Below are 18,176 nucleotides of genomic sequence, written 5' to 3'. Positions count from 1 at the left end.
TCGAATTCCCTGCAGTGCGACGAACAGTGAAATTATTAAGTCGGACATTTCGATGTTTTAAGTAGGCGCGGTCCGTGCCAGTGCCACTATAGTCGTCACGATGGTCACACCCACAACTTTGTGGCGTCACATTTTCTCAGTCCATTGAAATCGAGTTTGATAATATTCTAATGTCTTACAAGTGACCGAACTTGACTGATTTGACTACAGCCTTTATTGAGGAGGCCGCGCCTGAGGGGTACTTCGAAAAACGTTATCCTAAGTTAAAATGTTGCCATCCCGTTCACGCAAAGCGTGATGCCAGCATGAGAGACGGTGACAGACCCGAAAACTAATTAAATAGCGCTTCTGAGAAGCCCAGCTACATGCTGTTTTAGCGCGCTTTCACATTTAGGCGATTTAGCAGCGCGACAAACGCGCGACTGACGCACAGCCGAAAATTTCATACTATGTGACAGCGGCTGCATGCCTATACATTCTAAAAACGCTGCTGCCGCGCTACTAACGCCCTAATGTGAAAGCGCTCTTAAAGTCACCATTTCCACAACGCCCCATCCCTCATTAACACAAGCGTTGTACAAAATAGCCTTTATTACAACTAACTAAGCTACATTATGTATATATTTACAAATGGAAGTTGACCCTAGGGACGAGCCGGCGGCGCGACGGAGGCTTGCCCAGCGCCCGGCTGTCGGCCTCCACGACTGCCTGGAACAAACGCCGGCGTCAGGGCAGTGTGGGTAGCGGAGAGGAGCGGTAGCGGAGAGGAGCGATGTAGCGGAGATGAGCGACGTAGCGGAGATGAGCGACGTAGTGGAGATGAGTTACGTAGCGGAGATGAGTGACGTAGCGGAAATGAGCGACGTAGCGGAGATGAGCGACGTAGTGGAGATGAGTTACGTAGCGGAAATGAGTGACGTAGCGGAAATGAGCGACGTAGCGGAGATGAGTGACGTAGCGGAGATGAGCGACGTAGCGGAGATGAGCGACGCACAGTGATCAATAATCAGAATTTAGGATGACAAAAATATTTTAATCTGAAATTACAATTATCTAATAATGTTATTGAAAATATCATTAAGTAAATAAATATTTCTTTATTAAAATAATGTATTTGAGACTACAATCATTAAAAACCGGCCAAGTGCGAGTCGGACTCGCGCACCGAGGGTTCCGTACAAACCTGTAGGTATATAATATAACTTTGATTTTGTTACAGCTTAAAGGTACTATGGACCTGATTATTTGATATGAATTTCAATTAAATACCTCTACGCGTTCATGAGGAAAGTAGTGGTAACTTTAAAATTCTCATTTTATCACTTTGGAAGAATCTCTCGCGCAAACTATTCAGTTTAGAAAAAAATGATATTAGAAACCTCAATATCATTTTTGAAGACCTATCCAGAGATACCCCACACGTATGGGTTTGATGAAAAAAATATTTTTGAGTTTCAGTTCTAAGTATGGGGACCCCCCCTGATGCCCTTAATTCAATATATTAAAGACGAGTTAATTTAAATTGGGTAAAAAGTACTAGTGCCTATGCCTATTTTGTCGAATACGAAATATCATTCTGTAGGCTGCCTCGTGACTTAACAGTAAATTCAGGAGATGATGATGAAATGTTATGAAGTGCTGAGGCAGCCCTACGTTTTCCGACTGAATGAAGTTTCATCTCGGCTGCTAAGCACAACTATTCTTCACTTCTGGATGATACTTCGTCTTTTAATCTACTACGCTTAGTTCTGTCACCTAAATCCATGAAAGACTTTTTCGGGCGTCCTTTACCTACAGACCCTGATGTTGAAGGCTGTTCAATAATGATCTCCAGATGTTATTATGCATTTACACAACTAATTCTCATATTTTTTTTCAAATTGAGAGATATCTTTGCCGATTTCAATCAATTTCTGGAAGCTGACAAACAAAAGCTATTTTTTGAATTTCGTAACTCATTTCGCTCTTGTGTTATCAAATCTGATACTCTAATGACCTCATAGACATAGTTTAATAATATATCTTTAGATTGCTTAGTTGCAGGTTTAATTAGAGGAAGTTTTTTGAGGTTTTTAAATAAATTTGAATTTCTAACTGTACTTTCGTTTCCTGCAAAAATGAAAAGTTTGTTCAGGCAGGGGTAGTTTGGGGTAAATTTTTTTATTGAATACCATAATACAGACTTCCAGCTATCTACCAGTACCAAAATTTCCATGTTCTAATATGTTCCTTGTAAGATACAGGCTTTAAAATAAAATAAAATACCTAAAATTTTAAGCTAAGTTTTGAATATTTTTTCTAAATTACTATAACAATTAACAGTTACTAAGTGTTATAGAAAATGAAGTACATACCTTCATTAATGTACACCATATTTCATAATACGTAATAATGCACTGTATAAGTCACACCAAACAAATAACTGTGCGCGAAAACAGGAAGTAAATAGAACAAATCAGTACAAATTAGCGAGAGCACTGCATTTACTAGCTGGTATCTCAGTAATGACTTACCTTTAACCGTTCATATTAAACAAGAACATGAGGTAAGTACCCCCAATCACATCGCGATGATTTGTTTTAACTACCCTCACAATGTCAAATTTGAATATTATCCACCTAATATCTCATTATTGATCACTGTGCGACGTAGCGGAGATGAGTGACGTAGTGGAGATGAGTGACGTAGCGGAGATGAGTGACGTAGCGGAGATGAGCGACGTAGCGGAAATGAGTGATGTAGCGCAGCGGTTAGCGACCCCGCGCACTAGGCAGCCTGACTGCGGCCGACAGTCGAACATAATGATGGTGGGAGACGGTGCATTAGGCAGCCAAGTGTGTTCATATACCGGATTGGCTGCTAAAGCCAGACTGCCTAGTGCTCGGGAGGATGACTGTCCTTGGAGCGCAGCGGAGAGGAGCTGTAGCGGAGAGGTTGGCGACCCCGCGCACTAAGCAGCCTGGCTGCAGCAGCCAGTCGAACATATAACGGTGTATGGGAGTCAGCGCATTAGGCAGCCAAGTGTGTTCATATACCGGATTGGCTGCTAAAGCCAGACTGCCTAGTGTTCGGGAGGATGACTGTCCTTGGAGCGGAGCGGAGAGGAGCTGTAGCGGAGAGGCTGACGACCCCGCGCACTAGGCAGCCTGGCTGCAGCAGCCAGTCGAACATAATGATGGTGGGAGACGCAGCCAAGTGAAGGTATATGAACATAATTATACCCACAGCGAGGCTGCCTAGTGCGGGACGGGAGGCCTTATGAATGGCTGTCCACTAGAGCGGAGAGGAGCGGAGTTGTGCTATTATTGGCACGTACAGGATTGCTTGAAATTTCTGATCTCCCAAACCAACGACTCTCCCTTTTAAGGACAATTTTCTATCAAAGCGGAGTGGAGACGTGTTGTAAGCAACCAATAGAGTTTCATTTTTCCACTCAGCTTCAGTGGAAACGGTTCAGCAGAGATCTGCTCAGCTTTGGTGGAAATAAATGCGGAGCGATGATATGCTGCTCCCTGTAGCAAGGAGGAATGGAGCGGAGCGATGCCAATATTGACCGCTAAGCCATTTTCCACCAAAGCGGAAACGTAGGTATGATCAGAGCCGAAGTAGAGATGTGTGACGTTTCTATACTAGAAATTCGTCGCCTCAAACGGGCATCTCTATTTTATCTCCGATTTGGTGTAAAACAGCCCTTATAGGATGGCTATAATGTCTGCTCCGCTGCAGTAGATAGGCATTTGCGAACACCAGTGATTGTATTCAACGGTAATCTAAATAGAAAAACGCAAAACGTACGGTCGATTAACTTAAATGCTTTTATTTACCTTCAATAACATCGAAACATCAAAGTATTGATACAAAATATACAATACATAATAACAGTAATGAAATATACATAAATACACTGCTACTAACACTAACAATCTACGATACAAAAACTATTTTACGCCTATCGCGAAAAATGGTCGGTATAAATTTCATATAAAATTCTGGGTTATGAGGGTTTTCGCGAATGAAAAATCCGCCAGATCGCAATACGTAGACGCGAGGTCCAAATGCTACATGATTGGTTATTTTTGACATGACATTGACAGATGTCAAAATCCACCAATCACGCAGCAGCCAGACCCCACATCCACGTCCCGCCATCTAGCGGATCTTTCATTCGCGAAAACCCGCATTGTAAAGGTAGGCACAACACTCAAGTCCTTCATGTTTTTTTATTATAACCGCGAGAAAGCAAATCTAAAGTAAAATAAATGCTATTACATTTAAATAATACTATTACTACTACTAACATTATAAACGCGTTTGTTTGAATATTTGTAATTCAAACTTGTGAATGCTGAACGGATTTGGATAATACCTAGGCACCTTTATTCAATTGTGATCTAGTTCAAGGATATGTAAATATAATTGTTTAATTTATTTAAAATATACGAAATCATCATCTTAGTTTTTACCTAAATCGAGTATTAATAAAACTGGCCAATGTATTTTAGCATAATGCTACACAATCAAACATACATACAACAATTATTTTTCCATGTACACAAAATATCCAATTACACAATACAATAATTTATGAAGAGTTAACATTTAGTAATACTAAGGAACTAATGTAAATGATGTTTTCTACTTGCATTTTTTGTTAAAATTGGAAGAACTTATAAAGCTTTAGTCAATTTGGTAAAATTTCAATTCTTTGATCATTGTTTTAAGCACTTTCGATTTTATTATTTACCTAGCTGCTCTAGTGTTATTACTTAAATTAGGGAGTGTTAAAATTAAACACCATGAAACCCGATGGAGTTCACTGCGCACCTGGCGTGCGTGACGTCACATCGACACTGGTACCACAGAATAATAATAAGTACTACGTACAGAAGTTTTACTTCGCGAAGGTATTTAAAAAAATGTATGCTCAATATCATTAACAATATGGTGTAATTTAGCCTGTCTCAAGAGTCAAGCACCATTTTGTTGACAAACGTCAGTGATCAGCACTGCGCCGAAGCTATAGGGCTGACGGTAAAATGATGTGACGTGAGGTGCCAAACTGCGGAAAATGGCGGAGGAAATACATGATTTAGCATGAATTATCATGAATAATATTAACTACTTGTTTAACTCTCAGTGTCTTGAGGCAACTTAAAAAAGTACATTCTGTGTTTTTATTATTATTTAGGCAGTTAAATACTGCACAGTATTTAGTACACCATTTTCTTCCATCATACACAAGAAAATACGCGTGCGTGAGTCAATGTTCGCTCGTATGTGAGGCCTTGTCGAATAGTATCCTGTAGGTGGGCCATCGTGCGTGTTTTGTTTTCGATGTAAACTCGCGGAGATGAACAGGCCTGCTGGTACGGACGGGGCGAACGCGGGGGTGTGGATAAATGGAGGGAGGGACATTCTAGCGAGGTGCGCAGTTAGCTCAATCGGGTTGTAAACATACCTATGTTATTTCTTATGAGAATATAAGAGATGGTTTGATACCATTTAGGCCCAGAACAGACGGTGGAACGCAACTGTAACTGCTAGTTACTTTTCAGTTGCATCTAAGTTTCTGCCATAGCGTCCGTTGAGAGACCACACATTACGCAACCAGTTTTAAACTTTCAGTTTCAGTTTCATTCATAAGAATCATCAGAAGGTTGCAGTTTCGTTGCAGTTGCGTTTCACCGTCTGTTCTGGGCCTTAGAGATATTGTCATTGAGTTAATATCGGACAATATAATTAAGCTTTTATTGTTATCTCTTCAAGTCTAGCGATTCGAGACACAATAGATAATATAATCGGTTATACAGGGTGTTATGTAAATGGGTATATGAGCCGATACTAGCCCTAAGCCCATGTTAACATATGCATATAAATTTTATGGTGAAGTCAGAAAATTGATATTATCATTCTAATTATTTTAAATTTCATACAAATCTGATTTTATGAATTTTATTTTGTATGAAAATTAAAAAAATATAAATGATGATATAAAATTTCTGACTTCACCATACTATTTATATGCATATGTTAACATGGGCTAGTGTCGGCTCTTAATAATATACCCATTTACCTAACACCCTGTATGCGACCGCTAGGAGACTTGGTGGATAAGACTTATGCATAAGATGTACTCATAATTATAAACACGTTTGATCATGCGAAAATTTATGTGCATAATAATTTGTGTTATTTAAGTGTTTTAAATAACACAAATTATTATGTTATTGGCTTTCCATAGTGTTAAGTGTCTAATGTTACATTGAAATCTGTAAGCTGTTGATGTCCCTAATAAATAAATAAATAAATAAATAAAGCCTAATACAACTTTTTTTTAAGAGTAATTTGTGCAAAAACTCAAAATTCCCGTTTGCCCCTTGTGGTAAGCTAAATATGCTTGTGTCACGAGTGGGCTCACCACAATAGTCGAGCGGCGGCGGAGTTCGAACCCGTGTTCCTCGGATCTAGAGTCGGCCAGTCTGACCCCTTCACCGTTCGGCTATCGTGGCTTCCAGACAAACTGTGTTCAATTTCAAATATGGAAACACTTATTCAAAAACATTTTAGATTTTTGGTCTTACCAAGCAACTAATCGTAATCATCATTTTGACTGCGATAAATACATCCCAATCAATATAACTAAATCAACTCCACCACACCAACTAAATACAACCGAAACTACAGTAACTACATTCATTTTCGCAAGTTCAAACTACTTTACAGGCTACCAATAACATAAAATTCTTATCTACACAACGTCGCGTCGATCTGTTGCAGCGATGGCAGGGTCAACTTTAATTTCCTCCGGTACGCTGGGTCCGAAGCAATTGGGTTCCTTTCCAGGTATATCGTAGCCAATTTCTTGTTCTCTTGCAAGTGATCTACCGATGACCACTCTGATACTTGGTTGTCATTCAACTAGAACGAACATGGGAAACGGTTTAGTTTTGCCGTGTATTAAGTGTAAACTATTTTTGCAAAGGCGGTGTGAAACTTACTGACACAAATGAAACTTCTTTTAGTAGGTCAGTTGCTTCGGAAGGCTCAAGCGCTTGATGAAATGATATGGTAAACGATGACAATGAAATGTTTTACATGAATATTATTAGCAACTAACCCATAATTCTTCCAAGTCGCTCATATGCCTCACGTTATCGATCACTGTGATTCTGTTCATGGCCAGATCCAAGGTTTGGAGTTTCCCTTGGCTTTCCATGTTCTCCATCATTGTTATGCCATTCTCCGATATGTACAGTTGTTCGAGGTTTGTAAGCAGTTCTAAGTTCTCTATTTTTGTGATGCGATTGCTCTGGAGAACTAGTATCTCAAGGCTGGACAGGTCGTCTAGATTTTGTATTTTGGTTATCTTATTTTTGCCTAAGTACAACTGTTTGAGGGTCTTCAGACCTTCTAAATTTTTTATTTCCTGAAAATCACACATTTAATATCAGTATAACATTTTAATATTTTTTAAAAACAATTTTAAAAACAATCATAAGAGTCTTATGACCATTTTCACCATTAATTTTAAGTGACCCCTATGGTAACACATAACAGGAATTTTGTTTTCATAGGAGTCACTTAAAAATTAGGGATTGATGGTGAAAACGGAAAAGGCTCAGTTGCACCAACTTACTTTGACCGTAACTTTAACAATAACCAGTGATTTTTGTATGGAGTTTGACAGATTTTTGACGTTTAAGTCAAAATAAGATGGTGCAACTCAGCCTAAGCAATGAAAAATGTAGTTACAATTGTATAAAAATTCTATACTTTTTAAAAGCTTTATCTTACCCGTATACGATTGTCTCCAAGCTCCAGGAGTTCCAATTTGGGCAAATGGTTGACGTTTTTGATCTCTGAAATCTTGTTGGAGCTGATGAATAACTTTTTCAGCTTCAGAAGGTTGTCAAGCCCTGATATTTCTTTTATCCTGTTGAATGATAGGTCTAGGATTCTGTGGAAGTGTACATTAAATATTTTAGCATTTTTGGGTCATAGATAAAAAATATTACAAAAATGTAAAGTTATGAGTCTGTCTATCTACGTTTTTTTTTTCAGTCAGAATAGATAGTATAAGATTAGATTAGGCATGACACTCATAGTTACTGCTCTCAGCAAAGCAGTACAATTCTCATGTGACTCAAAGAATCAAAATGGTCTCCCACTTAATTTGAAAATAAATTAAGTGGGAGACCACTTGATTCCTTGAAGCTTGAAGACATTCACTGCTGGAGAAAGGCCTCCCCAAGGATTATCTCATCAACCAGTCTTGCAGCAAACACTTGCCCATTTAAACTAAAACTAAAAACCCACTTACTCAAGGTTGACAAGGTTATCCAAGTTCTCAATGGTTACAATCTGGTTGTCATACAACTCCAGCTCCACCAATGTGCTCAAAGTATCCAGCCCTTCAATCTTTTTGATAAGATTCCATCTCAAATACAACCTGGAAATTAAGTGATTGTTTATTGATTACTGAAACACAAGTTAGTTAGATCTACTTATAGTTAAACAGATATATTATACGAAATGTTGTTATTTTTATAAGTATGTTACTGATCTGTTGGGGGGGAAATAAATAAATAATTTATTTAATATACTATGCTACTGTGGGCTGAGTGTGAGTTTCCATCAAACACGCTTACTAGTGTGCGCATTTAAAAAATGTATGGAAATTTTAGTTTTTGAATGTTTCCCTATAGGGGCGCTGTACAATCCCTCATACATTTAATGACATTTTTTTATTTCAACTCACACTAAAGCCCGGTCTGTGAGCACGTAGAATTTTGTCCAATGACCCCAAGCAGACCAGACTATAGGCCCTCAGAACTGTACAACAGTTTAGTAAAGGAAACATTGTTGTTGCCCAATAAATATAGGGCTATACTGACAATCATGATACAAAATGTGGAATAAAACATGTAGGTCTTTATCATTGAAGGTACATTTTATAATTCAAAAAGCCTTATAGAATTGTGGTGCATTTAAAAATCCCACTAGTACATAATTTCCTCCACTACTAACAGTAATGCATAACTCATTCTTTCTACTTGATCTCACAACAAGGACAACTATTTAAACCACTTAAACCACTTTCCAATTAATGAGTCAGTCTTTACTGTTAATATCTATTATCCTCATTCTGAGTAACCACCACATATTTCATAATGATTTTGCATGCATCTTAGAAGTTGTATAACAATTAGGACAATTTTCAGGCTGTTAACAAATATGACCTACCTCTCAAGATGTTTTAAAGGCTCTAAGTTCTCGATCTTTCCAATTCTCCCGTGGTTCAAGTCCAGCTCTTCAGTGTTTTCGTTAATGACTATCAGCTCCTGGGTGTCTTCGTTGCCCGGTGGAGGCGTGGCGGCTTGCGGAGGTGAACCAGGCTCATCATCTTTGCCCTGTTTGTTTTGACCCAGCCCGTCGCCTTTCGGCACTTCGTCAGCCTCATTATTGGCCATAGGAGTGTCTTGATTGTCTGAAAAACAATGTGACCATGGCTCATTCCATTTACGAGCTGGATTTACGGTTGCAATAGATACGTACCTGCCATGATATTGTGTTAGTTATCAATAAGCGGTGTTAAGATATGGCTTAACTGTATTTTTAAATCAATTTACACGCTATTGTAATTAATTAACAGCAAAAAAGACCTCCAATTGGACGAAATTCGGCAAATTCTCGAAAATAATTCACGAACTGTCAATTTGAATTGACAGCTCCACAGATACAAACACAGGATACCAAAATATATTAGGGTAATTACACACATGTGTTTTTACCAAAGTATCACGTTAAGTAACGTGATATTTATGTCATTGATATGCGCAAGGTTAAAAAAAACTAACAGCTGATATTTGACATTTGACAAAAGGATATTGGCGCCATTTCATTTGTTGTGGCTTGTGGTGCTTGCATTTTGTTTATTTCGACATTTTTAAACAATTATTACACTGATCATGGATGAAATTGATGAATTGTCACAACTAGAAGAATTACTAAGTGCTGACTTAGGAGAAGACCCCGAAAATGAGGTCGAGACGAAGAGAAACCGTATCGAAGAAGTTGATATATTTCAGTGCACTGATAACGCAGAAGAACCAGTACAAAATGAGACAAACGTGGAGAATATCAAAAACTCAGCTATCCACAGTGGAGATACTGACTCGTCGGATGATGAAGAGCGGCGAAACTATACGGAACGTAAATACAACGACTATGGTTCACAAGTGAAGAAGGCACTCGATAATAAGGTTCAGGAGCAAATTCACAAAAGATTGGACTTTGAAACCAGGCTGCGACAAACTAACATTGATATCAAGGTAGAACGTAGTCAATCTTTCATTAAAAAGCCAGACACATCAGATCAGAACAGCAAGAATCAATTCTGTGTCCCAGAAACAAAAACTGCGCAGCGCGCGGATGTCTATACTGATCCTATCTTTGGAATCAGAATTACTAAACCACTCATATCAAGTTCTGCTCTTCTCGATAGAATGCAGGGCCGAGAAGCTATTAACATGTTGAGGGTAAAACGGCACGTAGAAAATGAAGATTTATCAAAAGACTGGGTGATTGGTGGCGTCATTGTTCGAAAAAGTGCAACAAAGAAGTCCCAGAAAGGCAATCAATTTGTGATTTGGACATTGAGTGATCTAAAGGATGATATGAAGACAATTTCTATGTTTTTATTCAGAAAGGCTTACAATGATTTGTGGAAAACTAGTGAAGGAACAGTTGTTGCAGTATTAAACCCCAGTGTATTAGACAGGTCACAGAACAGTGCTGATCAGGCTTGCTTGAGTGTGGATCATTCGGACAGAGTCATGATTCTTGGTCATTCAAAGGACTTGGGTATTTGTAAAAGTAAAAAGAAAAATGGTGAGCCCTGCACAGCATTTGTCAATGCAAGCAAATGTGAACATTGCATTTATCATGTCAAGCAAGAGTACCAAAAATTCAGCAAGCGGCAGGAACTTCAGTCTTCCACTATGGGCAAGGGTCTAGTCAATCTGCAGAATAAGGTACTTGGGAAGAATACAGTCATCTATGGGGGCAAGGCGTATTCTGCTTTACCAACAGGAAACAGCAAAAAAGTGAAAGAGAAGGACCAAAACAGGCTTATGTCTTTGAGTGACTACTACAAGTCTGAAGGAGACCAACTGATGATGAATAAGGCACCCTATGGAGCCGGGCTCATGAGTAAGAAATCAGACGTACTTCACAGTCCTACATTGCAAAGGAAATCTGACAGTGAAAGGTTGAACAACCTCACCAATTCCAGTCCAGTTAGTTCCAAGTCATCATCTTCAGGGTTGAGTTTAGCTGATAAAGTAGCATTCTCACCTAAGCTTGGCAAGGGATTTGGTCTAAAAGGTAGTGGCACAATAGACCTCAATATTTCATATGGTCAGAAAGCAGCTGAAAGAGCAAAGGCAAATGCTATAAGACTGATACAACAAAGTGGTGGAATTTCCAAAATAGATCCAAATAATATCAAGGGTACCGAAGCTGGAAAGAAGAGAGCTTTAGAAAACCTTAATACTTCAGGGAGTGAAGAAAATAAATGCAAAAAGTCAAAACCCAATGAGGAAATTAAGAAGACTAAAGGAGTGATGTCAGAGAGGTTCAAGAAGATTCTTGAAGCATCTTCAGCTCATCAGAACTTGATTGAGCAGCATGATGATGATGAGCAAGAGAGGTACTTTAGCAAATTGGAGAAGAAAGAAGCTATGGAAGATAAAATGTTGAACACTTTCAAGCTGGCATGTAAAGCTGTGAGATGTGCCAAGTGCAAGTACACAGCCTTCTCTGCTGCTCAACTGTGCAAGGATGAGAGGCATCCTTTAAAAGTCTTGGATACCTTTAAAAGGTTTTTCAAATGTGCAGATTGTAACAACAGGACTGTTTCATTGGAACTGATTCCATTACATTCATGCAGTAATTGCCGTGGGTCCCGCTGGGAGAAGGCTCCCATGCTCAGAGAAAAGAAAGTCACAAGTCTTTCTGATGGACTGTCCATTAGAGGTGAAGAAGAGACGTTTATTGGTGGACAAGTAAATACGGGAAAGAACATTAATCTGTTAGTACCAGATAGCTAAAACATTTTTGTAACTATATTTTAAGACAATACTGTGTTGCTTTAACTTTTATTGCTAGTTTATTTTATTCTTACATTTTAAGAGGATTGACTATTTTTATAAATAAAATACAATATGAAAATAAAGCATAATATAATTTTATTATGAAACTTCCAGTCAATAACACTGAACCATTCCATAAAACAGTGTCTTCGATTTACAAGATTCATTATAATAACCTTGTCGCGCGGAATAATCTTGGGCTTTTTATAAAATTTTACACAGCCTTTGACAATAAATTACTACATACATGTTACAAAACCGATCAGTGGAGCTAACAACAACATGCGACACCAATGTATCATGTGTTACAGAAATGTATTTACAAAACTTCATTATACAAGCAGTGGTCCAAAATGTGGCAATATACAAATGTGTTACAAAATTAGTTAAGCGTTTAAACCCCATTCAGGCAAACTAAATGATTATATTGCTAAGATATCATAGTGATAATTACAAACATTTACTAAAATTGCATTCATTTCATAGAATATGCCTGAGCGGGGGCGACTTTTCACATAAAAAAATTGAAAAATAAAACCATTATTTTGTATGGAAGAATTAGAAAGGCTAGCGTACTATCCCCGAATCTCGCGAACTGGCATTTCCTAGGGAAGTAGATTATAATATTAAAGAGAAATGGCGATTGGCGAGATCGCATATTTGCACGCCAGAAGTGCTATAAAGAATTAGGCACTTTATTTTCTAACAATTTACCAATTAAAACTCCAATGGTACACACAGATATCGAGTAGCCTCAGATAAACGATTATGTACAAATCCCTTACAAAATAACAAACAGTGTCTTCACGCTGTGCTTTTACGAGGTAGGTTGTTTCGTGATTGCCAAATGTTAGTAATTGACAGTAAAAATGTCTGATCGATACCTAATTGTTTAGATTTGAGAAGTTTTTCACCTAACCAAATCAAAACCTAACATAACTGGTTGATGTAGCGCTAACGGCCTCGTCTCAATCATGTGCGGTTTGGCGATCTATTCCTAGCCATATATTTTATTGCTACAAATTCCCTATTTTCCTAGTTCAACGCAATGATAGAGACTAGGCCTTATAGGACTGATTGGCTGCGGTCTATTTACCTTCAAATGATCGTAACGTATGGTAAGTGCTAGCATTTCGTGCGCATGATAGAAACAGTCTGTTTTATAAGTGTGAAGTTTCTATCCTCATAAGGCTACTTGTGGGTAACGAATTTAAAATATCTAATTGGAAACAATTTATCTAATGGAAGAATTGAATGCAATACATTTATTCATCAATAACAAATAATTCATTATATTTTTGTATTGTACCTACAGGTTATGAAATCACGGATGTTTGACGTTATGTCATGGTCATATTGTAAAAGGAAGTTGCTCTACCCGCAAAACTAATATCAGGTCATCCACCTCTCTTCCATCTTACCGACACGAGTGAAAAAGACCGAGTAGAATCTAGGTTTTATATTTTTATAACTCGACAGATTTGCGCATATAGTCAACGGACGGCACGGTTTTTCACCTTGGCCTTAGCGAATTAAAAAAAACCGATCTGAACTTCAGCCGAGACCGCAGCCTGTGAACGGAACGGAATGAACGGAGAGGGACCACTGCGTGCGGTGCGTTCGTTCAGTAAAAAAAGGTACAAAATGCGTCGCGTCATCATTCCCACTCGGTGGTGGCGGGAGGCTTCGGCGTCAGGTCATACAGCACGCGAGAGATGCCCGGCACCGACTGCAGTTCCTTGCGCATTCGGTCCACCACCTGAAATTAAAATAAATAGTCTTTATTTCCTGGTTGCAGGTCGCTTTTAATTCGTCTCTCGTACGAATAAGTGTAATAAAGCTGCAATCTCGTAATTTGCTACCAAATACAAATTAAAGAATGTTTTCGTAATGAAACTGCTTTTAATGCTCTTGAACACTGGAATAGGAGGGGCCGAGTGTTATTTTATCCACAATGAGGAAGCTCTTGGTCTGCATCTCACCTGGAAAGTGATAAATCCTCAAGAATCCTCAACTACAGGAACTGGTTATCTTACCTCTTAACTGTCGGAGCACAACAATGCTGTTAACATTAACGTTATGACAACAGACTTGGTAAGATGGTGGTGGCTAGCCAGGCGGATTAAGAACAAGCCCTACCACCAACCAAACAGAACAGAAAATTCTACCCACACTGGGAATCGAACCGGGGGCTTTTGGATCTGAAGCAAGTGGTCTTACCACTAGACCACAGTGTACTCACGTCCTGCGGCATAGCTGCGGAGCCGGGCAGCGCGGCGACGCCGGTCATGAAGTCAGCAGCACCGAAGTTTCGAATGTTGCTATCCCTCTCACTCATATCGACATGCCAGCATGAGCGACGCTGACAGACAACACTGCAGGTCATTATACTCACGTCCTGCGGCATTGCCGCGGAGCCAGTCATAAAGGCCGCAGTACGAGTGAGCGCTAAAGCGGGGTAATCCGAAGTTTCTAATATTGCCATCCCTCTCCCGCAAAGCGAGATGCCAGCATGAGCGACAGTGACAGAATACAGCACTGTAGGTAGTGTTATAAGAAACTCGAGTCTTGGAGTCTTTTTAATAGAACTTGAGCTACTTATGAAGACTCAAAAGCAAAAGAACTCGGACTCATGTGACTAACGGGTCCTAGTCTTGGAAACAGACTTAAGTTTAAGAGACTTGAGTTTCTTACGACTAATGCAGGTTATAGTGCAGTTATAGGTACTCACGTCCTGCGGCATAGCGGCTGATCCTGGCAGAGCTGCGACTCCAGTCATGAAGTCTGCGGACAGGAAGGGCCGCAGCACGAGCGAGCGCTGTAGCTGGGTTACCTGAAGTCTCTAATGTGGCCATCCCTCTCCCGCACATCGAGATGCCAGCATGAGCGACAGTGACAGGCAGCCCTGCAGGTCATTGTACTCACGTCCTGCGGCATGGCGGCTGATCCTGGCAGAGCTGCGACTCCAGTCATAAAGTCCGCAGCACGAGTGAGCGCTGCAGCGGGGTTACCCGAAGTTTCTAATATTGACATCCTTCCCACGCATATTGAGATGCTAGCATGAGAGACAGCGACAATCAGTCCTGCAGGTCATAGTCAGTGTACTCATGTCTTACGGCATGGCCGCCAAGCGGAGCTTCGCGCGCCTCTATCCCAGCTGCCTTCTTCCCGCACCACGCACACCCGAAGGCGTCATACGATTAGTAAACCACAATACACTGACAGCTACCTGTCCGCTCCGCTTTGATGAAAACCGGGCCTAACATTATGGATGCAATAAACAATAAATCCAGTGTACTCACGTCCTGCGGAATGGCTTGGGAACGGTCATGGCGCTGTACAGGGGTTTCGAATGTTGCCATCCCTCTCCCGCAAAGTGTGATGCTAGCACGAGCGACGGTGACAGTCAAAACTAGGATTCCTTGAGTGTACTCACGTCCTGCGGCATGGCGGCTGATCCTGGCAGCGCTGCGACTCCAGTCATGAAGTCCGCGGACAGGAAGGGCCGCAGCACGAGCGAGCGCTGGCACGACGCCGCGCGGACCGCGGCGTCGCGGTCGAAGTGGACCGGGAGCGAGCGAGACGCCAGTACGAGCGACAGTGACAGACAGCACTACAGGTCATTGTACTCACGTCCTGCGGCATGTGGGCGTGGCAGCACGAGCGAGCGTTGCAGCGGGGTTATCAGACGTTTCTAGTGTTGCCATCCCTCTCACGCAAAGCAAGATGCTAGCATGAGCGACAGTGACAGACAGCCCTGCAGGTCATTGTACTCACGTCCTGCGGCATGGCTGCTGATCCTGGCAGAGCTGCGACACCGGTCATGAAGTCTGCGGACAGGAAGGGCCGCAGCACGAGCGAGCGCTGGCACGACGCGGCGCGGACCGCGGCGTCGCGGTCAAAGTGGATCGGGAGCGAGCGAGATGCCAGTACGAGCGACAGTGACAGACAACACTACGGGTCATTGTACTCACGTCCTGTGGCACGGTTTGGGAGCCGGGCAGCGCGGCAACGCCGATAATGAACTCCGCAGCACGGGTGAGCACTAACAGCGGGGTAATCCGAAGTTTCTAATGTTGTCATCCCTCTCCCGCAAAGCGAGATGCTAGCATGAGCGACTGCGACAGTCAGTCCTGCAGGTCATAGTCAGTGAACTCATGTCCTGCGGCGCCTCTTTCCCAGCTGCCTTCTCTCCGCACCACGCACACCCGAAGGCGTTATACGATTAGTAGACTGCGTAGACTAACAGCTGATAGCTACTCTCGTCTCGTCTCCGCTCCGCTTTGTTGGAAGCCGTGCCTAACATGGATGCAATAAACAAGAATAGAGTGTACTCACGTCCTGCGGCATAGCTGCTGATCCTGGCAGAGCTGCGACTCCAGTCATGAAGTCCGCGGACAGGAAGGGCCGCAGCACGAGCGAGCGCTGGCACGACGCGGCGCGGATCGCGGCGTCGCGGTCCAAGTGGATCGGGAGCGAGCGAGACGCCAGTACGAGCGACAGTGACAGACAATACTAAGGGTCATTGTACTCACGTCCTGTGGCATGTGGGCGGAGCCGGGCGACGCCGGTCATAGCGTTGGAGCGGGGTATCTAATGCTGCCATCCCTTTCACGCATATCGAGATGCTAGCATGAGTGACAGTGACAGAATACAGCACTGTAGGTAGTGTTGTAAGAAACTCGAGTTTTGGAGTCTTTTTAATAGAACTTAAGCTATTATTGAAAACTTGAAAGGACTCTAACTCGTGTGACTAACGGATCCCCATCTTTAAAATAGACTCAAGTTTAAGAGACTTGAGTTTCTTACGACTCTAATGCAGGTTATAGTGGGTATACTCACGTCCTGCGGCATAGCTGCTGATCCTGGCAGAGCCGCGACACCAGTCATGAAGTCTGCGGACAGGAAGGGCCGCAGCACGAGCGAGCGCTGGCACGACGCGGCGCGGACCGCGGCGTCGCGGTCCAAGTGGATCGGGAGCGAGCGAGACGCCAGTACGAGCGACAGTGACAGACAACACTGCAGGTCATTGTACTCACGTCCTGTGGCACGGTTTGGGAGCCGGGCAGCGCGGCAACGCCGATAATGAACTCCGCAGCACGGGTGAGCACTAACAGCGGGGTAATCCGAAGTTTCTAATGTTGTCATCCCTCTTCCGCAAAGCGAGATGCTAGTACGAGCGACGGTGACAGACAGCCCTGTCGGCCCTGTGGGCGGAGCCGGGCAGCGTGGCGACGCCGGTCATCGCGCTAGAACGGGGTTTCGAATGTTGCCATCCCTCTCTCGTAAAGTGTGATGCTAGCACGAGCGACGGTGACAGTCAACACTAGGATTCCTTGAGTGTTCTCACGTCTTGCGCCATAGCTGCGGAGCCGGGCAGCGCAGCGACGCCGGTCATGAAGGGCCGCAGTACGAGCGAGCGCTACGGTAATCCGAAGTTTCTAATATTGCCATCCCTCTCTCGCAAAGCGAGATGCCAGCATGAGTGACAGGCAGCCCTGTAGGTCATTGTACTCACGTCTTGCGGCATGGCGGCTGATCCTGGCAGAGCTGCGACGCCAGTCATGAAGTCTGCGGACAGGAAGGGCCGTAGCACGAGCGAGCGCTGGCACGAGGCCGCGCGGACCGCGGCGTCGCGGTCGAAGTGGATCGGGATGAGCACGACGGGCATTTGGGCGATACGCCCGGCGTAACCGCTTGATATCAACACCTGCGAGTAGAAATTCCATAGTCAACTTCGTTCGTTTCAGACAAATGACGTCCACTGCTGGAAAAAGGCATCCCCCAAGGTTTTCCACAACTTTACATGAGATTTATTTTTGAAGCACTAGAATTATGATCTAATACAATATTAATAACGGCTACCGCCACTGGTAAATAAGGTCCTGTCACTCGCTAGTGTCTAAGAAGGCCTTCAGTTGCTGTTGGTCCTAGGTTGAAGAATCGTAATATTTATTGCACCGTCACTAGTCTATTGATAAATTTATGACACTTGGCGCCCCAAGACAGCGACTGATGCTGATG

General features: G+C 42.2%; 3 protein-coding genes across 3 annotated transcripts in view; 1 reads left to right on the top strand and 2 right to left on the bottom strand.

Moving 5' to 3' along the window:
- Positions 1–3,792: 3,792 nt before the first annotated feature.
- On the bottom strand, positions 3,793–9,721 carry LOC135078731 (protein phosphatase 1 regulatory subunit 7). The gene is made up of 6 exons (XM_063973288.1): positions 9,556–9,721; positions 9,244–9,487; positions 8,321–8,449; positions 7,795–7,957; positions 7,118–7,426; positions 3,793–6,918 (listed from the first exon to the last, which is right to left on the bottom strand). The coding sequence occupies exons 1-6, from the start codon at positions 9,560–9,562 to the stop codon at positions 6,745–6,747; spliced, it is 1,026 nt and encodes a 341-aa protein (XP_063829358.1). The 5' UTR covers positions 9,563–9,721; the 3' UTR covers positions 3,793–6,744.
- Positions 9,722–9,864: 143 nt separating this feature from the next.
- LOC135078720 (protein MCM10 homolog) lies at positions 9,865–12,235 on the top strand. Its single transcript, XM_063973277.1, has one exon. The coding sequence runs from the start codon at positions 9,969–9,971 to the stop codon at positions 12,108–12,110; it is 2,142 nt and encodes a 713-aa protein (XP_063829347.1). The 5' UTR covers positions 9,865–9,968; the 3' UTR covers positions 12,111–12,235.
- Positions 12,226–18,176, bottom strand: part of LOC135078726 (GMP synthase [glutamine-hydrolyzing]) — a 26,182-nt gene continuing 20,231 nt past the window's right edge. The window contains exons 16-17 of the mRNA XM_063973286.1: positions 17,671–17,862; positions 12,226–13,911 (exon numbers count right to left, since the gene is read on the bottom strand). Of these exons, the coding sequence (XP_063829356.1) occupies positions 13,810–13,911; positions 17,671–17,862 (294 nt within the window). The 3' untranslated portion in view covers positions 12,226–13,809. The remainder of the gene's footprint in view (positions 13,912–17,670; positions 17,863–18,176) is intronic.

This window comes from Ostrinia nubilalis, chromosome 15 (genome assembly GCF_963855985.1).
Source record: "Ostrinia nubilalis chromosome 15, ilOstNubi1.1, whole genome shotgun sequence".
Classification (NCBI taxonomy): domain Eukaryota; kingdom Metazoa; phylum Arthropoda; class Insecta; order Lepidoptera; family Crambidae; genus Ostrinia; species Ostrinia nubilalis.
Note: the sequence above shows the minus strand (reverse complement) of the source record. Positions and strands in the feature narration are given on the sequence as shown.

Bases quoted from the DNA above. Each gene is read 5' to 3' on its own strand.
- LOC135078731 (XM_063973288.1), bottom strand. The intron at 8,450-9,243 runs GTAGGTCATATT...CTTAATTTCCAG, and splicing joins CCTTTAAAACATCTTGAGAG to GTTGTATTTGAGATGGAATC. The intron at 7,958-8,320 runs GTAAGTGGGTTT...ACACTTCCACAG, and splicing joins GATAACCTTGTCAACCTTGA to AATCCTAGACCTATCATTCA.
- LOC135078720 (XM_063973277.1), top strand. From the start codon at position 9,969: ATGGATGAAATTGATGAATTGTCACAACTAGAAGAATTACTAAGTGCT.